At 42.4% G+C, this 24,147-nt stretch overlaps 1 protein-coding gene across 3 annotated transcripts; it reads right to left on the bottom strand.

The window, feature by feature from the left end:
* Positions 1-415: 415 nt before the first annotated feature.
* sorbs3 (sorbin and SH3 domain containing 3) lies at positions 416-23,914 on the bottom strand. 3 transcript variants are annotated; one of them, XM_079269511.1, is made up of 21 exons: positions 23,830-23,914; positions 14,033-14,089; positions 13,107-13,295; positions 12,833-12,905; positions 12,065-12,198; positions 11,822-11,885; positions 10,871-10,909; positions 10,692-10,779; positions 9,712-9,820; positions 8,218-8,271; positions 7,950-8,057; positions 7,248-7,300; positions 5,545-5,615; positions 4,872-4,933; positions 4,668-4,714; positions 4,383-4,497; positions 4,143-4,268; positions 3,154-3,696; positions 2,917-3,020; positions 2,717-2,823; positions 416-1,783 (listed from the first exon to the last, which is right to left on the bottom strand). In XM_079269511.1, the coding sequence occupies exons 2-21, from the start codon at positions 14,042-14,044 to the stop codon at positions 1,722-1,724; spliced, it is 2,160 nt and encodes a 719-aa protein (XP_079125637.1). In that variant the 5' UTR covers positions 14,045-14,089; positions 23,830-23,914; the 3' UTR covers positions 416-1,721. The 3 variants fall into 3 exon arrangements, with proteins under 3 accessions (XP_079125637.1, XP_079125639.1, XP_079125638.1); XM_079269513.1 differs by having other exon boundaries at positions 3,595-3,696; XM_079269512.1 differs by lacking the exon at positions 7,950-8,057.
* Positions 23,915-24,147: the final 233 nt, after the last annotated feature.

The following is a 24,147-nucleotide window of genomic DNA, read 5'->3' as shown; positions in this document are numbered from 1 at the left end:
AGCCACACTTAATATCAACATAAGAATTTCACAATGAAAGACATTTATTAAATCTAAGCTTCGTGAAAGAGATTTTCATGTAGACTTTTATTCACATTTGTTAGATATTTCTTAGATTTCATATACATACATAAACATATGTACATATATACAGTATATATACCCACAACTATCTTTTACGGTGTAACCATACATATAAGTGTGATCAACACTGTACAGTGCCCTTGTCTTTATGTAGAGAAGAAGAATACTGTCATTGAATGTATTTAGATTTGATTGTGAGGCTACACTGAAGCTGTGACTGACATTCTCTCAGTCGTCCCTGCTGGCCAGCTTCATATTTTCCTTGTGTTTGTTGAATTACCATATATGACAAGCATTTGACAAAATAAACACAAGCTACTTTCAGTATCACTCTGTAATGTTTAATGAAAATTTCACATGTCATACATATGAGATACATTGTTTTATAAGCAAATATATATTATACTTTAAATTTGATAAAAGGTTACAGTCTGGACAATCATGAATAGTCATATAAAATTGCGAAATTACCTCATAATAAGGATGTCTAACGACGTCACACTTGTCAAAGGTTGCACTGGTACAAACATAAGTGATTTTGGAAATACGGTCGAAGGGAGAATGTTAACCCTGTAAGCAGAACACATTATGATCGCAGTTGTAGTAGAAACAAAATGAGCTGGGAATGTTAAATGGATCATTTTAAAAAGAAATATCATGAAAGGTCAAATTTGGCACATATTTCAAATACTTCAAAAGATCATTCAACCATTTGCTTTCGAGGAAATGTCTATTTTTAACTTTAAAGTCATTCAACGCAGCTGAGCTACAATTTACAGAGGTTTGACATTTCATTTCAGAGCAAAGCAACTTCTCTTACAACACATTACATGATCTATATCATTACTTTTACATTTGGCATTCCACTCCATGGCTTGAGAGAGATCCAAAAAAGCCAAATATTCTTCAATGAATAACTTGCTTATGAAAACAGTACGCGCATTAATTATATTTGCTCTTCCGCATAGCCTCGTGAAAGGCTGTAAACTTCTCTTGACATGTCCGAGCCCTTACTGTGCTTTACTTTAAGCGCACTTGTTCGTGTGGTTTCCTCAAACTCGCCCACGGTATTTTCAGAGATCTGAAAGAAAATCTGGGTAAGATATTTGAAGGAAACATTAATCAATCAAAATGCCTGAAAAATGTGCCATCCTAATTCATTAATTGTCAGCAGTGTGTTGTGGTGGCACTGTGGTGACACAAAAGCTGAATGCAGCATCATACTGTATCAGGGCCTCAGAAGGAACAGCACTGTTCACTGGGATGGAATGCAAATTTCCTGCAGCTGCAAATAGTTGTGGAACAAAAAAGTCCATTCTTTGCATCTGAAACAGTATCATCAGCATTCATTCTTTTCTCTCAACTGGGGTGTGTGAAAACACTCTCCAAGTCTCAGTGGACACACACATGCACTCATGCAGGGAGGTGAGGTGAAACCACTCATTGTCACTGCCTTCACCTCTGTTCGGGAAAACAGAGTGAACATGCAGGTCTGACTAGGTTTGGGAGTGTGATGGGTGTAACGGGATGAAGAAATGCTGGAGTGCCAAAGAGCGATCTGTTGGAGAGAGCTGAGTGACTGGTTGGTTGGGCTCTTATGAGTCCAGGTGGATGTGGGCAAGCAGGAAGTGAGGAGGTCAAAGAGGTGCCACGTAATTCCCAGGAAAAGTCCCAAAGGCACGGGTCCGTTCTGACGTACCTACAAAGAACAGAGCAGGTGCCATGGTCACACAACAGAAACAAACAAACGTCTGCATTTATTCTCAAACTGAAAAAAATGCAGTTTAATTTAAGTTTATTGAGCCAATTACATCTGCAATGTTCCATGATATCCACTAGAGGGAGGACTTGTTTTGATATTGGTCACAATGAAACTAAAATAACTACATTTAAATCAAGGTTAACTTGTTTACCGCTGCCTTTTAATCAATTATTTGTTTTACTGCATTGTAACTTTTATTGTTGTGTTTTATACCTGTCTTATTTTTATTTTATTTTCTCTTGGCTCTTAAATAACTGTTTTAATTGTACATAAATGTACTTTTATGATAAACTTTGTCTTTTGGTCTTTCATGTAAAATTTCATGATTTTTTTTTAACACTACAGACTATAGACTTTAAAATCTCAATCTTTTACTTTATGGAAAATCTTGATTGATTCCCTGTTGAGGAATCAGAATATGCTCCATCACAGATTGAACAATAAAAAAAAATACTGTTCATCCGACAGGAAGGTGACAAATTAAAGGCTAAAATGATGCAGATGCTTCTTACAGGACACGAAGGCCTCCTGCATGGATTGATGACAATTCAAAATATGTTGATCACGGCTTTTCACAACAACATCACATGTCGGAGATTTTGGAGCGACTTGTTCGTCAGTTCCCTTCAATAACACCAGACAAGGGATTATATTTTAGGAGATTGATGTTCCATCCCTCCAGCAGTAGCGTTAAAGCTGTTCTGGAGGCTCGCGGTGGCACAAAATCGAGACAGAAGTTTTTTTTCTCCTCTTCAATTTGTCACCCATCTTATATATGGTCCTGCTTCACTGTGCTCTTTCCGTGGGCATTACATTGAGGGAGTGGTTTGTTTCGTAAATTATTTAGAAATGAATCACTTTGTTCCTTACCTACAAACCAGCCATCATCACATTTCTCCATCACTCTTACAATGTCTCCTTCTCTGAGCTCCAACTCATCCGAATTTTGTGGTTTGTAGTTGTAAACAGCTTTATATCTAAAATAGAGATCAATGAAAAAAACAAATGTTGTATGCCACAAATTCACCTAAACTGCAACAATGTGGACAAATACAAACGTGGAGACGTACGGTGTGCGTTGCCCCACTGTTGAATCAGGGTTGTTTGACACTTGTGTTTGTGGCAGCGAGTTACCGCGTGGATTAAATCCAGCAGCCTGGTTTGGGATCGCCCCCTGGAAAAAATAAAAACCTCACATCAGGCATTATGAAATAAGGAATGACAATCAGCAGTCCTATGAACATAAACAGTGACACCACGTGTGTGGGCATGCAGTGACTTTCTCGGGCAGTGCAGTGAAAGCAGACCTGCGAGGGGTCAGTGTATCTGGGAGACGTGTTCGCTGTGGAAGCTCCAGCTCTGTGTACAGACGATGACGACTGAGTGGGAGGCGAAACAGCTCTAGCCACGGAGCTATGGTCAGCAGAGTGTGTCCCAATCCAGTGGTTGTTCTGGTTGATGAGCGAAGCATTTTTGGAGGGCCACCGATTGGCCGTCTCTTTGAATACAGGTGACTGGGTGGGGGAGCGTGACTGTGAAGCCGGGCTACCATAAGGTACAGGGGAAGATGGCTTCAGTGGGGAGTGCTCAGGGTTGGGGCTGAGGGAAGAGGGGGTGAAGGGGAAGGGTGACCGCGGGCAGGGTGAGTGGAGCGGACGCCCTGGACTCTGAGGTGCAGGGGAGCCAGGAGACAGGGGGCCCAGTGAGGAGTCATCAGTAGAGAATTTGGTGCGGGGCATCTTGTTGACCTGGACGTAACTGGCCGGGAAGATGCCGCTCCGGTTGGTCCCTGAGATCCTCCCCTCTAACCACTTATCGTCAACACGCCTCGTTATATTGATCGTCTCACCCTGAGGAAAATAAGAGAATTTAGAAAAGTCAGACATTACACATGCAGAGAACAACATCTAATGAAATTTAAATACTTAAGTGTTCGTATATTTCCTATGCGGCTCTAAAATGCCAGTAATATGCAAACCTTGTAACAACAAGTCATTTTGTCATGTTTCTCATGCAGAACAAACAGCATATACAGTACTATCTTGATCATTGAGCTTTAGGCTGGTTGTTGGAGAGACAGCTGTTTTCCTATGTTTCCAGTCTTTATGCTAAGCTAAGCTAACATGCTGCTGGTGGCTTCCCATTTAACATAGAGACATTGGGAGTAGTATGAATCTTCCCATCTAACTCGGACAAAATATCAAAATGTCTTTAAGTGCTAATAATTCATGTGTTTCAATACAAATGTGAAGACAAAGCACCTTCATCTCTGTTACCGCAGCACTGCAATACTCACTTTCCGAAAAGAAAGTTCAACAGGCAGGTCAGCGTTGAAGTTAAACAGAGCCACAGCTTCCCCGTAGTCCAACACCTGTAGAGTGGGGGACTTAATAGGCGTTGGCTTCTCTGTGGGAAGCAGAATCTATGGAAGACGAGGGAAAGAGTTTTACGGTATAGTAATCACAGGGTTTAGATAACCAGCGCAGAGCAACAGTGCAGAGAAACAGCATCAAATGTGACTTGTGAAGAAATTCACCTCCACATAAGTTGTGGGGAAAATGCCAGCTCTTCCGTGATGCTCTCCTTCAAACCAGTTGGCATCAACCATCCTGTGGATGTAAACAATGTCGCCTTTCTGCAGCATGAGCTCCCTAAATAAAGGAATAAGAATAATGAGTGGAACAGTTCAATTCGTTCAAAATGAATTGATTGTTTGAAATGTGCATCATGAAGATAATTTAGACTCGAGATTTGACAGCTTTAAATCTGATAGTGCTGTAACAGAGATGTGAATGACTAAGGAAACGGCTTATCTACTCACTTGGGTGACTGAGCCTGGAAGTTGAACTTGACTCGCGCTGCTTTCATCTGGTAAAACAAACAAAACATACAGCGTTTAGGAAAGATTGGCACAGATGCATGAACAACTCAGAATGAACCGATATGCCACTTAAACCCACATAACAAAATGGATTTTTTAACATCTTCAAGCCTTTAAGGTGACAAGAAAATCCAATAAACATACCCTCTTCTCTTCTTTCTTTGGTGTGAGCTCCATGGTGTCATTTGCAGGGGAAAGACGTTCTACTGTGGAAGTAAAGTAACAGTGGAATGAGTGGAGTCTAAAACATGCACTCTTTTGTTCAGCAAATGTTGTTTTTGGATGTGTTGCTATGAAAAAGCAATCCCTGCCTTTAACAGCTGCATAAATTCAAAACGGATCTTGGAAATGATTTAGGCTGGCTTCATTCTGGACTAATTTCCAGGAAACGCAATAGGATAAAGCTAATCTTTAATCAGGTCTTCCGAGTTCCACTTCCTATTTGTGTGGGCTTCCTCTCCACCCTTCTACGGCACCTTCTAATTCTGTAGGGAAAAACTGCAAAAGCTTTCCGTGTTCGCATCAGCTTCGTCTAAAATGCGAAACGCCAGCGCAGAAGACAACAGCGGCAATGAAAGAGAATCATGGGATCTTCAATTCGATTACTGAAAGCCAACATCAAATATATGCTGCTTGATTAAATGGGTGCACATGTCTTTTGTTGGATTCAAGGAAGAGCAGAACATGATCAACTTATGAACAGTACAGAGAGAAAGACAATAAATACTATAAACTTAAAGCAGTATCAATGCCATGGCAGAGACGGTGATACAATCACAGTGTTGCACAGCCAAAAGAGAAGAAACTCCATGTTTACCATATGTGGGAGCAGAGGTCAGTGACGTGCCAACAGAGTGATGGACAGGCTGCCTTGCTGCTGGTGAATTGCTGAAAAAGTGAAGGAAATGAAAGATGTTATGTTTATATTACTCTCACTGTGTATCTAAATCAAGGGAGAGGCTTTCTACTGATATTAAGGTACAGTCAAACACACACACACATTGAAATACACACAGCTCAATTGTGTTGGGGGACAGTGTGTGTGTGTGTGTGTGTGTGTGTGTGTGTGTGTGTGTGTGTGTGTGTGTGTGTGTGTGTGTGTGTGTGTGTGTGTGTGTGTGTGTGTGTGGCATATTCCTACAGATTCAACACATCGGGTTGCAGCTGCTGCTTTTTGTACACTGGACAGAGATGAGACAAATAATCAAACAGCTACAAGGCCATGCAGATGATACTGTGTGACTCATGTTGTCATCCTTGAATTGAAACTCTGGTTTCGATCTTTACAGCCCTGAAAACTCGAGTAGCTGTTCATGGGTTAATTTAATAATTAATCCAAAACCCAAAGCTTGCTGCCTGGCCTTCTCTGAATTAATTTACATATTTCCAGACAGTGTTGTTTTGTATTCCAGTACCAGTAGAAAACTGACAATTTCTTGCTGCTGTTTGGTTTAATTTCACATGTCCTTAAACAGGCTCTTTAGAAAGAAAGGCCCCCTTATCCCACCAAGCCAGAAAAGGTCAAACCATGAACTAAATTTAGCAAACAACAGTGAGAATCCTGCAGGAGAGCATTACGCACATGGTGGGAAATGTGGAATGCTGCCTGCTGTTTGAAGCAACAAATACTGTACTTAAACTTGTTAAACTTCAACAGCTTCTGAACAGAATCCAGCGCAGAGAGTCACCTGATCAACTAACAAAACAGATACCCTGCAAAGTATTAATGGTCGTGCTGTCCAATCACAGTGCTGGCTTTCTTCAAACAGCAGGAAGCAATGGCCAGTTACTCCCACTTGATGAAGCAATGTCAAAGTGGATTAAGAGGCTGGGTGTTGGGCTCAGAGGAGGTCTGTTATGTGGTGATTGTCCCAGGCCTTTCCATTAGCCTGTCCGGCATGTGCCTCTATTATACAAGTAGTATTATACAAAAATAACACCACTACGGTATATCATTTATATTCAGTTAACATTAAAACTGCTTCATTGACATATATCTCGCTGAACTCCACTTGTACACTTGTTAGTGAACAGACTGCAGAAATCAGGAAAGCCACAGCTTTGTACAAAAATAAGTAAAAGGCAAAACATGCCAAGAAACACATGGTAGTCAGTATTGAAAGCTCTGAATATAATTTTAAAAGTCTTATTGGTATGTGTTGGAACAACTGTACATGGTGAGTACAATCTACAGTGTATTTACGAGAAGTTGATCATTGCCATTTAATACAGGATATAGGTACAAGTTATAATGTTAAAAAACATGTTTAGTGGTTTCTATTCGTACCACACACTACCAGTCCCAGCTGTGTCTCTTTGTAAGGCATTGCTAGGCCTTTGTACTTTTATTGTTTGTGTCTGTCTTTTTATGTATCTGTCTGTATGGACCCCGAGTCTGAAATAAAGTCTATCTATCTATCTGTTGTAAAAGAAAAAGGGCATCTCAGATGATACAAATTAATAAAAGTTTTGAATAATTTGTAACAATCATATTCCACATTGCTTTTTTAAGTAACTGACCTGTATGTAGTCCCAGTCCTTGGAGCAGTTACCGGCTCCCCACCTCTGGCCTCCTGAAAGCAGAGAGAACATTAAACACAGTTTGCTCCCCTGCAGCCTACTGTATCTCACAGCTCAGAGGAAATCTCACAACAACTCAGACAAAGTAGAGGTGCTGACCACTCCCAAAGGAGCAAGAAATCCCCTGGGTCCTATCCTCCTCGGTCTAAAAACAACACCATTCATGATCCGTCTGAGCTGCCAGTGATTTCAGTCAAAACGCAACCTATAAAGCGAACTGAATCACAGAAGAATCGGGAATCAGCTGGAGAATCAAAAACCTTTTCGGGTCGCATTAAAGTGGTTTGGGTGATTGCAAAGGGAAGGTCTTAACAACATGATCAAAGAATATGATTGAAAGGAAATTGATTGCAAAAGTAAAAAATGTTGGCAGCCAAATTTGCATTTGGGTGGGGGGCAACTTGCAGGCAGACGATTAACAGAGCAGATCAATCCAAGAGCAAGACAGGCAGGCGATTCCAGGGCTGTCATCCAGGTCACAGAGGGAAAACAACAGACGTGGCTAGCAAGCAGCGAGGGTCTCACTGAGACTCACAGCATTCATTGAGAGTGGAGGAGTAAAGGTGAGGGTGGGTGAGGATTCTGCTAAGTTGGGGGGGGGGGGGTGCTTTAGCAGAGAGAGACAGGAGGGGGGCTCAGTACCTCACCCCGGCCTCGATGCTGCTTCTTCTGGGAAAGTCTCCTCTCCAGGCCCTGGATCTCCGAGTCCAGCTCAGCCTCAAACCGACTTAGCTCAGAGACCAGACTGGCCTGAGCCCGAGCAATGGTGCAGTTGGAATGGCACAATTAAAACACTAATACAGTGTACTAAAACAATGTTTGGAGGTAATGGTGTCCCTTTATAATGACTTCTAAGACGGAACCTCGACAGAGTGAATGCAGCAATTGAGATTCCGTGAAAGCAGCTCACCTCAATTGACGGGGACTTTGATGTGTCAGGTTGTTTCTTCGGCGATACATGAACCTAAGAACAGAAAAAGAAAGTGACAACACTGAACAGAAGTTTCACCACCGAGCAGTTTAATTAAGACATGCTGCCGCCTTTTCCCTTCTGTTTTTTGAGATTGTGTTTAGGAATTCAGAGGGATTTGGGACCATCTGAACAGTCTGTTCTATTTTGACCAAATAGCAAATCTGACAATGGAAATATTACCGTCTCTAAACTGTCCCCAAGCTTTCGGGGAAAGTTAGAGAAGCCATCGAAAGTCTAAAATATCATGAAAAACTTCCATTTATAAAGTAAAACAAGTTTTAGAAATGCAGGAAGGCAGGCTGGATGTCAAGATGCCAGCAGAGGTGTAAAGAAACACCAATATATTTCGTTCACATTATAATAAACTTGATTTCACAACCTAGCCGACACCACTTTCACCCTCTCTTTACAAAGACTTAACACCAAGAGAGCAGCTGATTCTATCAAACATTACTTTACAAGGTTCTGCTGGCGAGAACCGCGGACCCTCGTCTCCAATTCCAGTTTTCTTTTTGTAAAACCCTTGGCTGAATGTGCCCCTGTGAACACCAACGCCTTCCCATCAGCTGGGAGTCATCCTCACTACAATCACAGACTGTAACGTCAATGCGAAGCAGCACAACATCACCTGATATGGTCTGAGCGCTGGTTTTCTAAATGCTGTCCAGGGGATAGAACGTATGCCGCTGTCATCAAGAGGAAATGAAATAAGTCTCCATGCTGTGAGCCATTATACACCACAAGAGGTTAACGCCATAATTCGGATCACAAGACACCTCAGCTCCCGTGGAAACAAAGAATCCTTTTCTTCACAAGCGCAGACACAGGGCACAATATGCACCAGATCTGGGACATTGTTGCAAATAACTTGAGACACCGCTCTGTAACTCACCAGGAGTGTTTAAACACAGTGACACATACAATCGGCTGCACACTCCTGGACAGTGCAGAATACACAAGGCAATGAATAACAACCCCAGAGATGAATACATATGAGTCAGAGTGTCACCAGCTGGTAAATCACAGACTTTCAGCACAATACCTGAAACTTAGATCATGTCTTTTCTTGTCTGAAATGCTGAATGAATGAATGTTGGATGCAAGAAGTGAGCATATCTGGCGGTAAGCAGCGGCTGGTGGTAAGCAGCAACTGTGAAATGACCACACTCACAAGTTACCTCGCGTGAGAAGATGAAATGTGAGGATTATAGACTATAATCCTTCAAGAAAAGGAGCCCATCCTCAAACCTATTCTTGATCCTCAACACTAAGAAAACAGTGCAAGACCACACAAAGAATGGCAGTGATTAGAGACAACAACAATGCTGGATAAATCTAGCGGTTAAAGAATCATGCAGAAACATTTTTTACTTCTGCTAGAGTGATGTCACAGTCTATTTTTAAACTATGGCTTGTGTGTGAGGTTGTTACCTGACTTTGGATTTCTGAGTTGCTGCTCTTCCCAGGCTCAAAGTCGAATATGCTCCTCGGTTTAGGGTGCTGCTTTCCCGGGTCTGACAGCTTATCTACATCCTCGCTCCTGAAACATAACACCCCGACACACACACACACACACACCATGGACAGCAGCTAAGTCATGGCTTCATTGTAAGTGCCTGTAACAACAAATCCAAACTTGTCTGTCCCACACGTTTTCCCTCCACTGCTCTTGGCCTTTTTGGTTGGTATTCACATAAGACGCCATCTGCAGTGCTTATCTGTTGTGAGGAATCGCTTCATATTGGCTTCAATAGCCTACTAGTACTTTGTATACTGATGTTTTTTAAAACATCACTATACTGGTCGATGTCCTCTCTTGCTAAACATTTGAAACACTGTATATCAGAAGGTGAATTTGCACAAGGATGTATGTAATTTCCTGTCTCTTTAAAACATGTTTTGAGAAAGGGAACCTTTGCATTCTATCAAACTTAGCTGTCTGGTCTAATCTTTACCGATGTGATATTGTTTTATCTGCGCTGATCTGTAAGTTATTATTTTAAACCAAACTGCAATATAGAAGAAGCCAACAGTGGAGCTAAGTAGTATCACATTTTGGAGAAACAGCTTATTCGCTTTCTTGCCCGAAAGTTAGATGAAAAGATCAATACGACTCTCAAATGTGTATGTTATGCTCGCCAGGAGATGGCTAGTTTAGCTTAGCACAAAGTATGGAAACGGAGGGAAACATCGAGCCTGGCTCTTACAAAAAACACCAACCAGCACAGCTCCCAAATTTACATTTTATATCTGATCAGTTTAACCCTTTTTCATCACTGTGAGGTTGCCAGAGGATACTCCAAGAGGTAACTCTGCAAAGGAAGGCTCGTTATTTCAATCTTTTACCAGTCTTTGTGCTAAGCTATGCCCCATGACCCCGAAGCAGTTACATCAAAGCAGTGTAAACTCACCAGTCTGGTAGAGCTCCATAAGGCGTCAGTCTGAAGGGATTCTTGTCTGCTTCATTACTTTCTTCCGTGTTGGCAGCTAACTGGAGGCCTGCAGATCAGTGGATCAGTGCAGATCAGTCTTAAATACTGATTATGTAATTGGACAGGATAACAATGTGGACTTTGGTGGATTCACTTACGTTCGGCTGACCACTGCTCCGAATCCGCCACATCAAGTTCTGGTAAACGACAGCAGAGAGACAACACCAGTTTATATAGATCAATCAACCAAAATATGATTCTTAGCGACACTCTTATGAGTATTTTAGATCCTTTACTGAAGTAAACTGAAAATGTTCATGGTGTAAAAGTTCTCTGATACAATTAAATCAAACATTAAAGCTCACTCCTCCCTCACATCCTCATACTGGACTTCATTACACAATTCAAAACTGCTCTTAAAACAAATCACGTTGACAACAACAACTCCATCCTGTTATCATTGATAGTCATTGTTGAGCTGTGCTTTGTTGCTTGTTATGTGTGTAATGTTGACTTTATTAATGTCTTATTACTTGTGCTTGTTGTTTATTGCATTTTATTAAAGATGTAACGTGATGTGGCATGAAAGGCGATTATTATTGTTAATAATACTCATATTATTATCAAATGGAGAAATCCTGTCTTTGCTCCACCAAAGCTCATCAGAAGCACCTCGGGGAGTTGTACGCTAACACCACACATGTTATTGTATCAGTACTCCTCTGTGCTTTGTAATCGTTTATTAAGAACACAAATCACTTGCAGAGAGCTGAAAATATTCCTCTAAAACAAAACTGATCCAGAGCAATCCACTAAAACCACCTCAGTGCAGCGATGTTGACGTTAACCACACAACTAACACGGATTGTGCTTCTTTTACGCAACTCGTAACAAATGAACAGCTAGATTTAGGAGGGGCTGAGATAAGAAGCTGGATTATTCTCAGAGCTAATAAGCAGAGGTGACATAAGCCCTTCGGGCTCTTTCATCATGTCTTATTTTGCCTCTGCAATAATCTGGTTTGCTGGATCACGTCTGTGTAGTACCTGGCACTGGCAGAGAGGAATTCACTATTGTGTTTGTGAGAAGAGGAGGAGGAGCGGCCTTACCCTCTGGCTTCTTGTGAATCTGTCTGAACATGCTCTTGTACCAGTCTCTGGGCTTGTTTACACTCTGGTATAAGAAAAGAGGTGAGGGTGCAGCGGTTAAACGCATCTGGTGAATTAGACTCAGACAAATGCAGCACCATTGGATTGAGCAGGAACTAAAATGTTGTTGAGAAGAAAAAATAGGTAAATGAATATCATGTAAAGCTAGTTGATCAAACAGTACATTCTGTGTCTTTGTCTTACTGATCTAGAGGCAATGGGCATCCCAGTTTCATCCACTGGACCGATTCCTGAGAACTTGATAAGCCTCTCCTCCCTGGCGGGAGTCCAGCTGCGTGGCAAAGTGGTAGATCCCTGGACACCGTTGGACATTCCACCTGGGTTACAATCACAACTTCAAGATTTCAGAAATCATCTTTTTTCCCGTTATTTATTGATTTCAGCTAAATTCAGGTGACGTATACGGCCATAGGTCTGGTTTTAAACACCACATCACATGAAACCAGTCCACAGTATCGTGTAACACATCAACTGACATTTCAAATGCATTCATCTTTCACTCTTTGACTGTTTTCATCATTTTACTCTACAAATAACATTTCAGCTTCCTTCAGTGGTTGCTCGTCAACTTATATCTCAGCTGCATTCATGTCTTTCTCTTTGAACAACATTTCTAACTCCTTTCAGGGTAGCACATTCATTTCAACTGATGCTACAATTTCTCAGGTGTTACACTTAAATTAACACCTTTGAATTTTAAACAGTGCTGACGCTTCAACATCTTTCAACACTTACGTTGATCTGCTATTTCAACTTCATTCAGTATTTGAATTTTGACTGCTACTTCATCTACAACTTTAAAATATCTAAACAGGTTCATTTGAGCAGTGAGCACACATACAGTTTTATTTGTTAATTTAGACTTACACAAATGTTTATTTCCTGAAAACTTAAGATATTCAGCACTTGTGTTATGCATATATTTAAAAATAAAAATAAAAATAACCATACCATGCAACTGTGAGGGGCCATAGTACGATCCAAAGCTGAGAGTTGTTGGTCCACTTCCATTCACGTCTGACACCTTTAGAAGGGCAGAATTACATCCGTATATTAATAATACACCCACTCAGTGTCATGTAACTGACAAGTGCAACAGTGATGGTTTCAAAACATGCTGTGATGCATCATTTTTCCACAGGGAGGAGCTCTTGTTTACTGAATCCCATGCTCTCAACCTCGGCATTGCTATTAACACAGCCTCCGGGAAACTATATGTGCATACCTTGCCCTCTCCAAATGTCAATCCTGCAGAATGAAAAGGGCTCAGAGGAGGCGTAGGGAGTCCGGGGGAGATGACCACCTCATGGGTCAGCTCTGGAGAAGTTAGGATTTGCTGACCTGATGAAAGTCCAGGCTCCCCGGAGAAGATAACCGAGGAGCCGTTTAGACCGCCAGCCACTTCTGCACATTGCTAAACATAGAGGAAATGAGAAATGTTGATGAACAGAAACAATGCGTGAACTTTGCTCCAGTATTTTCCTCTGCTGTTGGCTCTGGGTAAACACTGCTCTCTGCGGGATGTCATGTGAATTTATTAGCGGCCCAGCTATTCTCTAGACTCTAGAGGATAACTGGCCTCAGTGGGGGAGCCGCTGATGAAAAGGCCCCTAATTTATTTAAAGCAGGACCAGTGGGAAGTGGTGTTCCACCCACTTCATCATCTCTCGTGCCACAATTGCAGAAAGGCCTCTTTCAAGGTGCAGAGTGGGGGCACTGAAACAGGAGAGGACCATTATGAGCCCATTAACTCCCTATTCACCAGGCCTCCCTATTCTCCAGCCAAGGGGTGGAGCCGGGGCCACGGAGGTTGGGAAGGGGCCGTTGATGTCATTTTCAAAGTCCAGCAGGGCTAGCACTGGACTTGCGGTCTCCATAGAGATCTTTTTACTACCATCGTCCATGATGGCTAGTCCAGCTCTTCTAGTGGATCGCTATGTATTTGAATCAGGTGCTTTGGTTCTCCCTGCGTGGTTGCCGGGGGTCATGTGCCTTAATTGTGGTAACGGTAGAACAGGTTTGTGCACCAAAGGCATGATGTCGTCTGATTCCTGGATTTATGTGGGTCTAATGTGCTTGTTCAAGACAATGGCATTTGTTAAACTGTTGTAAAAGTCAACACTTTGCATAATTTTGAAAAAATGTCTTTACCTGAGACTGCATGTGATCTGTTATGGTCCTTGTGTCACAGATGTGAAATTCTTGTACCTGCAAAGACACGCAAAATGCAAACAGTTAGACGATAGTACGCATGTATTTTCCAGAGGGGCTGCAATATTTGTATGAAAATGATGAGCTATGTTTTTAAAATAGGGACATTAACTGGCACCTTCAGATATGGTATCAGATCAAGATGATGATGTATTTGTTGTGCCTGAACGCATTGCTAGAGTAGACTATTATGTGGCAGATGTCCAATCCAATTGGCTGCTTTTATCAAATGTGCAGTCATGTATAAATAACTTTCTCTTCATGTGTGTTGTATTGCCAGTTCATGATTGCTCTACCTTGCGGAAAAATTGTTGGAAATATTGGAAATGTTATGTTGATTATCCACTGTTATCAAATTAATTACAGAAGTGTGCACATTTCTGTTGTTGTTGCCTTATTAAGATTGAAACACAGAAAACAGCTTCAGTCTTAGTTACAATCTCACAGCTGTCACCAAATTGTGACGCAAATGTTGGGAAATCCTCAATGTTGCATGGAAATAAGGTGACATCACATTTTTCCAACAGAGCCTTCAGAGGAGGATAGAGCTTCACACCAGTAAGTGGAAGACAGATACAGAAAGTCTTCATGTGAAATACCTTAAACTGCTCAGTTAAATTGGTCAAAGAACAAGTTGAATGAGAAAATAGGTTTTCAGGTTTTTTAACCCTTTGAGTCATTAGTTGTGTCATAAATCACATGATTCCTCCAGGCAGACTTGACAACTGTTCCATTATCTCGTCCCACTAGTATTCCAAAGAGGGAAAGTTAGCGTCACGCACTTTTCCCTTTTACTAAGGAAAAACCCACCCAAAAAATGAGTGTGACTCACATGCTGGCTTCACTTTTCACAATCATTAAATGCCTTCATTTAATAAGCAGGACTTGAGGAGCTGGGTGATGTAGAAGGTCGGCTACTGAAAGTGGAGACCAGCTTCCAATCAATTGCACCTCAGAAAAACAGATTAGGCTCTGCTGTCTCAACATCAAAGGCATGGGGAAAATGAGGGGAAGGCCATTTCCGCTCGTGCGTGCGGCAGGCATCTCTCATCTACAGTGGCTAAATGGCCCATAATAACATTGTAGGCATAGAAACCACAGCCACTGTACAGCCCTGCATCCGTGCAACCCTGGCCTCTGAAGAAACAAGGTTGTTTGGTGATTCTTTGCGCACTTGGACTATGGTCAAAAGTGATATAGTCTTATCTTAAGGGAAAAACAGCACAGATTGTAAACAAACAAGGGTTTTTCCTGTCCTGAACTATGGCCGTGTAGCTTGGCAAGAAAGTCCAGGCTACTACAGGCTGAGAGCTGCCCAACACAATTTGCACAAATGACTTTTCCATGTGGCATTTGCAGTTGAGCATTAGAGTCTGTAATCACTGTGGTGAATTCCAAGAAGCCTATACGCACTCTGTGTCTCTGTGCACAAGGTTAGGACATAGCACAGAGCGCTTACACTGATAGAATCAATGCTCCAGTTTCCAGACAACGATGTCACTCTATCTGAGTCATCATCTCCCAATAAACTGCCTTACATAATGGGGAAAAAAATGGCAACCGGAGGATTGTGTCTACAACAGTGCCGCTACTGCTCAGGCATGACAGATGACTTATCCTTGCCCAAAGCAACCTCAGCCGGACGATTATCCGTCTAATAATAGGCAACACTGCAAACGAGCTACATTTACAAGTAATGGCTTAAGTAATCTCATTTACAATGTGTTTGACAAGCTGGTTCTTACCAGATCTCCCCACTGCAGGCTGCCATGCACTATAAAGGCCCTATCACACTGACGAACTAGATGAGTAATTCATTGGCATTTTTAATGAGTACTGTTTCCACACAGGCCTCTTTCATACCGAAATCCTGAAGAGCAACGTAGCTCCTTTTTCAAGACAGCTGCCTTTTTCCTTACCCATGCTTTTCATAATGGTTGTGGTTACTTGAAAACTATCAACAGATATATCAATAAAATGAATAATTGAATTAAGTGCACTGCCATAAAGTTGGGGGACTCACAAGAGACAGGTTAAGAATCAAAATGGTCAAAAAGAAAGCAGCAGAGACAAAATGATTCTGACCTTTAGTCTAGCTCCAAAAGCAATGGATCCTACATTTCCCATAATTTAACTCAACAGCATCTCTTTGGCAGATTTGTTTTCTTATAAAATATAATAATTTGCCCAAATATTATGAGCATTACGGACCACTTGTTGTTTTCACTAGATTACTAAAAGGTTGACATGGGAGCTCAATCCACTCAACAGACTGAGAAAACGGAGAAGACCAGCTTTATCGACACCACATCCTGATGAGTAAGCTCATGTCATAACAGTGTCTCATTTTTCTGGGGAGTTAAATCAAACAGGGAAATCCTCCAACAGTGTATGCATCACCCCATCCAGAGCACCAAACACAATCCTACCTAATAAGGAAAAATCAGTGTTGATATCTAGCAAATCCCTGTCCCTCAAGTCTGGCTTTCCCTGGGTTTGCTCTGAACGCATTCTTACATAATTACTGAGACTCAACAGCAGAGGCAGCTATAAACTTTCACATGGATACAGTTGTTCAGACTGGTGGTATGTGACTGTGTTGAGGCCATCTTTGAGATGTGTAAACTGTATGGCCCATGTATTAGTTGAACCCCTGCTAAGTGAGAGGTCCATTGTCACCACAGGATCAGTTTTGGGATGGAAGGAAAAACGGAGCCATAAAAGGTCTATGTGCTTCTCGAATGAGATGATGTCCTGCATTTTATATTTCCAGCTTACAGAGTATCCGTTGTTGAATTCTGCTTTAGATTTAGTCCGTTACAGGGCAACTGAGGACATCCAAAATGAAAATCAGGGGATTTTAGAATGGAAATCTCTGCCTCTGTCCCCCAGGAATCTCATCCGGTCTTGAAGGCACACAGTGCCAGATGTTAAACTCAGAAAACAAAACAGAAGTCTAACTGCTTCACAACATAATTAAATCAGTTTTTTTTTTAAAGTTACGTTAGTGAGGGTTTTTTCTCCTTTTTTTACCCATAAGGAGCAAATGAGGAACCAGATTATTATGTGAAGTTGCTGAGCCAGAGCAGAGCTACTCAGCAGCTGTCAGTGAACTTCACCACACCCCTGATTCCTGTGAATCACAATGGGAGGTTTCCACAGCCGGGAATAGCAACTCAACAGTAATGCAAGGCTCACACTTTTGCAGAAAAGAAATTGGCAAATTTAAAAAAGTTTGCAAAAAAACCCAAAACCATTCACTCTGCAGTTCATTCAGTACCACAGAAACAGAAGACAAGTGAAGCTGCTGTGAGGTCAGTGTTCCTCCACAATCATTAGTCATCAAAAGTCTGTCTTCTAATGTTCTCTTTCTTCCATAGAAGGATGGATGCAACCGGGTCTTTTTGAGAAGACCCCGACCTACGACCTCCTCCTCCTCAACATACACAGCTTCTTGCATTGTTCTCACCAAGAACACGGCTGTCAAGGTGACCACACCTAATGAATAACTGTCACAATCTCGACCTGTGAACTTCTGCAATCTGTTGGCACGCCATCGGGGAAAGTAGTGATTTGTGGTGAGAGGGCAAATCAAGTCCTCCATAAATCATCAGGGACCGTGGAGAATGCGTCAGTAATGAGCAGGGACAATGACTGAAAGTCCTGGGACTTAAATAAAACAAATAAAACTGTCACTCCTGAACCGATGTCCATTCAGAAGCACTAGTGTTGTACTCTTGCTTCTGTGTGCAGGGTAGTGAGGAGAAATGCAGAGTTAATCATTGACTCCATAAGGTGGGAACTGCTGCCCATGAACGGATCTAAGTCCTTCTCACATTCATGAAGGACACCGGCCCAAATATGAGCTCAATATTTGCTTAAGGTGGTCATTTTGTTTGGGTGAGCACTGACCTGTGTTACATTTGACCTGCATAAACACTCCTGTTGTACAATCTTCAAGTGTTATTCCTTTGATATTTACTGAGCACAAAGCGACAAACGGAGGAGTAAAGTCTTATCACCGGTTTGCACATGCACAATATCACCAAAGCGGCGCAACATGTTGCGTAACAGGGTCGTAAAGCCAGCAGAAATCCTGCCTTAAAAAGTGGTGAGAAGGTAATCACAAGCACATTTGCAGAATAAATAAAGAGGGCATTTGCTTCAAAACAAATGAAATGAGTCACTCTCCAGTTATGTTTGAGAGATGTTAGAGGTCCTCTGAGGTTCATCACGCAACCATGCTGCCCTTCTGCAACGTAGCAGATGTGCGGCCCATACAAGGTCCTGGAGCCGCAAGTTTATGATTTGTAGTTATTGGGGGATACAGACATTTATCAGTAGGGAAGTATTTCACCTCCTTGTATGGTGCTCCTCCAGTCAGAGCAACAGGAGGAGTCACTCTGTGTGCTTCTTGTCAATGGAGAGGCGACGTGTTCCCAGGAGGAGCAGCGGGGCAATAAATAAAAACCCCGCTCTCCCTAACAACATTTGTCAACAACATTTGTCCTAACAACAAACACACTTCGTATAATTCAAGATAATTCCTTATTTGGTTGGATGTTGTACAAGTGAAACTGGAATAAAATGTGTCAGACAAAGCATGAGAAAATACACACTCAGATCACGGTAAATCTCACAAATCCTCATGCCTGTCATTTTGCATCTTCAAAGCTGAGTGCAGCCTGTGGATATGAGGACTGGCAGCTGGACCCTCAGTAATATCACAAAGGGAATCAGAGCCGGCTGTGCAAATCACAGTGACAGTAAGGGGAGCCACCAGCGATGACTGGATGGTCCTGATTTCAGGCCACTAGAAATCTGCTGCAGGATGGGAAAGCAAATGATTTCCTTTGACTCTCTGGAGCTCTGCCTGCAAAGCAATGAGGGATGACATGTTGGGAAACACTGCCCACAGTGCCTTTTCACTCTCTCTGTGCTCCGGCTGTATCTCACAGCTGCTTATGCCTGTACTTGCCAAAAAAGCTCAGTCAGTCAACTCCCGCAGGTTTCAACATCAAAACTACACACTCAACTTGTTTTCAGGTGCAGGTCTGCAGCACAAATCCTGTGGAGCAGCCTTGAGCAGTCAGACAGGTTACTCAACCTTCAAAAGACACAAGTTTCTACAGTCTCAACGTTTAAGATCACTCCCTGGGATTTAAATCTGAGCTCCCATGGGAAAGAGTGTACTCACCTTAAAAGTGGCACCTCTTTCTACACGACCGTAAACCACGCCGCAGACCCTCCCTGCTTGTTCTCTCTCTCACTAATGAGACTAACCAGGACACACAATCTCTCTCTCTCTCTCTCTCTCTCTCTCTCTCTCTCTCTCTCTCTCTCTCTCTCTCTCTCTCTCTCTCTCTCTCTCTCTCTCTCTCTCTCTCTCTCTCTCTCTCTCTCTCTCTCTCTCTCTCTCTCTCTCTCTCTCTGCGGAGGACTTCTCGGTTGACAGGCATCGCCATAGCAACCCACTTCGGCCCCTGTTCAAAAGCCACCCTCTGCTCTTGGCTTGTCAGTTCGGGGGGGGGGGGCACCTCCTTCAGTGAAACAAGAGTGTCGGAAAGCTGAGCGCAGGTGGCGAAAAACTAATCTCCAGGTTCACTGTGACATCTATAAAGAGAGACTTCACAATTATAATTTGGAACTTAGAAATGCAAGGCAGTCATTCTTCTCTGACATCATAACCAAAAACAACCTTATTTGCTACTGTCGACAGGCTAACAAACCCTCCAGTGTCGGTAGCTGCTGAACTCCAATCCATGAGGGCATGCAATCAATTTGCCTCCTTTTTTACTGACAAAATTCAGAAAATTAGACAAGCAGTCAGTGCCTCCACATCAACCACAGGATATGTGTTGTCCCGATCTCTGAATAACATCCATTCAAATATCATGACACAATTTCATTCAATCGACCGTAGAAGCCTAGAAGACATTATACAACATCTGAAGTCATCCCCCTGCTGCTTGGATATTCTACCAACACACTTTTTCAAAAATATTTCAAACTGCATGACCACTGATCTTTTACAAATTGTAAACACATCCCTTCTCTCAGGTGTCTTCCCACAAGCCCTAAAAACTGCAGTTATTAAACCGCTCCTAAAGAAAGCTAGTTTAGACTCCGCAACAATGAAAAATTATAGGCCAATGTCAAACCTCCCATTTTTAAGTAAAATAATTGAAAAGCGGTTTTCCAACAGCTGACCAACTTCTTGACCGTAAATAACTGCTTTGATGTTTTCCAGTCAGGCTTTCGACAGCACCACAGCACTGAAACTGCTCTTATTAAGGTTTTCAACGACATCCACTTAAACATAGACAATGGCAGAAGTTCAGTCTTAGTGTTACTAGATCTCAGTGCTGCATTCGACACGGTCGACCATGCCATACTCCTCGAAAGACTAAAAATCTGGGTGGGACTCTCTGGCACAGCACTTAACTGGTTTGAATCCTACTTGAAGGGCCGAGAATACTTTGTGTCTGTAGCTGATTACACATCAGAGCTGACTAAAATGACATGTGGTGTTCCCCAAGGTTCAATACTGGGGCCTCTTCTGTTCAACATCTACATGCTTCCACTAGCTCAGATTATGGAAAACAACAAAGTGTGTTATCATAATTATGCAGACGACACACAAATCTACATAACTATGTCACCAGGGGACTATAATCCCATACAAGGGCTGGGTAACTGCATTGAACAAATCAACAACTGGATGTGCCAGAATTTTCTTCAATTAAACAAAGATAAAACAGAAGTAATTGTTTTTGGTACCAAGGACGAACAATTGAAAATCACCGCTCAGCTTCAGTCACTGATGTTAAAACCCACAAACCAAGCCAGAAATCTAGGTGTAGTTATGGATTCAGACCTCAACCTGAACAGCCATATCAAGACAATTACAAAATCAGCCTATTATCACCTGAAGAATATATCAAGGATTAGAGGACTTATGTCTCAACAGGATTTGGAAAAACTTGTCCACGCATTTATCTTCAGCAGACTGGACTACTGTAACGGTGTGTTTACAGGTCTCTGTAAAAAGTCCGTCAGAAAGCTGCAGCTGATTCAGAACGCTGCAGCTCGAGTCCTCACTAAGACCAGGAGGGTGGACCACATCACTCCAGTTCTGAGGTCTTTGTACTGGCTTCCTGTCCAACAAAGAATTGACTTTAAAATCCTGCTGTTGGTTTACAAAGCACTGAATGGTTTAGGGCCAAAATACATCTCTGATCTGCTGCTACCTTATGAACCATCCCGACCCCTCAGGTCGTCTGGGACCGGTCTACTTTCTGTTCCCAGAGTCAGAACTAAACATGGAGAAGCAGCGTTCAGTTTTTCTGCTCCACATATCTGGAACAAAGTCCCAGAAAGCTGCAGGTCTGCTGAGACCCTCAGCTCATTTAAATCAAGATTGAAGACCTTTCTGTTTGCTGCTGCCTTTAATTTAACCACATTCAATTAATATATTTATCAATTTCCTGCATTTCTGCATTTTACTACTGAATTTTATTTCTTACACAGTTTCTTTAATTGTTTTTAAATCTCCTTTTCTTTTGCCTTATGTTTTGATGCTTTTAATGGTTTTATGTGAAGCACTTTGAATTACCTTGTTGTTGAAATGTGCGATACAAATAAACTTGCCTTGCCTTCAGTGAAGCGGCCCTATTGTTGTGATGAGGTGATATTTCACAGCGCAGGGTTAACCAAAGGGGAACGCAAGTAGTTCATCACCTCCACCGCCCAGACACTGCCCAGTGACTCCATAACACCCCCTCCTAACATTGTCTCTCCCATTCCTCCCTCTGCTTTTGTGTGTGTGTGTGTTTTATGTGTGTGTGACTGCAAAGGCCAGATCTCTGGCATGAAGGGAGAATGAGGGCTCTTGTTCCAGGAGCTCTGGAAGTGTATCAGTCATTACTCTGCACACACTACGGTCCACCACTGACAGCACAATCCTGTTGACTTTTCTCCCATCATCTCTCTCTGATGTTCAAATTAGGTGATGCAGTTTATCTGCACAGATTAGTCGGTCTTGCCCAAATAAGACCAGGAATTTGTATCTGCAGTTCTTGCCAATGAACACTAACGGTGCGAAACCTGAAATCGAACGTGCTGACAGGCTTGCTTTGGCGCTGAGTCTGCAGCAGGCAGGCCGAGTTACAAGGTGAGAGATCAAGTCACCTGCTAACAAACGCAATCAGCGTTCTGGCTCATATGCACTTTGGGTTATAGCAATAAACTAAACAGGACAAGGATCATGTCTCTCTGTGTGTAGGCCAGTCCCGACTTGAAATTGACTCGGTTCTTTTTTAATAATTCAGTGGTCTGGCTTGGTAGAGCGAAACTCAGGGCAGATATCCATTTACAGAGCCTGTACTATACGGACAGGGTTGTTTTTGCCAAACAGTTGAGCCACTGAACCTGAGGGGCGAGCTGTGCAGTGCAGGCTTCAGGTGGAGGCTCTCCCTCATAATCTGTGTCCCGCCGGAGCAGATTCTCACCCCGCTGTGACCACATCTGACACCTTGTCACTCTGAAGCTAAATGAAGTAATCACGCAGGAGGCGATTGCAGCTTTGGCCCGGGACCTTTCCCCACACTGGAGCCTTGTTTACTTTGTCTCTGTCTCTTCGCTTAACAAACAAAGCTTCACCAATGCCAGCTCCCCTGTTTTTAACAACAGAGAAACATTGTCAGAACAGGAGGGGAGAGGCATGATGGCTGAGATGCATGGCTTCCAGCAGACCTTTACTGTGCTGTAAAGACCAACCATTGTCTTTTCACACTGAGTGGTATGTGCCAGTATGTTACTACACAAGCTCATTAAAAAGCCTGAGAGCCAAAGATTCCAGCGAGTGAATAAACCATGACATAAATCTGTTACACAATCAAAAACGACATCACTCTACTCAGAAGAAACAAGAGACAGCACGTCTGTAAGAGTTATTATCCAATCAAGATGAAACTGGAGAGAAAGAGGTGAGTCTACAGGTAAACAAGCATCAACATAACAATGCAGGATAGATATCATTCAGTGTCCTTCATACCACAGGTTGTGTTTTGACATACTTGCTGACTGTCTCTAGGAACAAACATGTGTTTTAATTGAGCGGTAAACAACATTATTTTGAGCCGTGCATGTCCCAGGACTCTGGGTCGCCCTGCTGGCTGACGAGGACGAACAATCTCCGGTACAGTCATAAAGCTTTTCTTGAGAAGTTTGGTGAAGAAAAAAAATGAATTTGAGTACATTTCTAACAGGGAAATATTCACATTACTAAAATGTTTCCGAGCAAAACAACAACTACAGGAGGCGACTTTTGGACAAGGTCTGATGATCTTCTGAACCACAGTAAAAGATTGGCATCTGCTGTAGTAAAGTCTTCCACATATCTGCCCTTATCCATATAAGTGCTCAACTGTTGCTCAACAACTCTGAGAAAAATTGAAAACAAAAACTGTCACAACAATGACAGAGCAAAGAAAATAAACAAGCCTATCTTATTTGTCTCAGTGGTTTCCATCGATAAACTGAGTGATGAAGGAAAACAACATGATGCTCAAAGGCAGCTTCCTTTCCAATGAAAATGTCAACGACCGCATCTAAACTACCAAGTCAATCACAATGACAGAAGCTGGAAAACACTCGTTTTCTCTTGCATTGTGAATATTCCCTTGCTTTACATACGAACACTTGAGAAGTGGCGGCACAAGTTGTACAGTACTTACAGGCGAGTGCAGGCTGAGCAGTGAGGTCTCCTCAGTGCAGTGTGGGAGAGGAAGTGAATGAAAAAGAAAGAGGGAATCGCTGCTGCTCTACTCTCCCTCCCTTTTTTCTCTTTTCTCTCTCTCAGGCCAACAGGGTGTCTTTTATCTTCGGTGAATGATTCAGCGTGGGTCTGAATGTTTGACTGAGCGTCCGTAGGCGTGCGCATGTGTGTGTCTGTGTGTGAGCATGCACTTTAAAGCTCATCAGGGAGAAGGGACTCAGTAATAGTTTCCATCCACAGCTGGAAATAATAGAGATTCCCATACAGGCACAGGCGC

The sequence above is a fragment of the Melanostigma gelatinosum genome, assembly GCF_949748355.1.
Source record: "Melanostigma gelatinosum genome assembly, chromosome: 6".
NCBI lineage: Eukaryota > Metazoa > Chordata > Actinopteri > Perciformes > Zoarcidae > Melanostigma > Melanostigma gelatinosum.
This window is presented reverse-complemented; position numbering and strand designations above follow the sequence as displayed.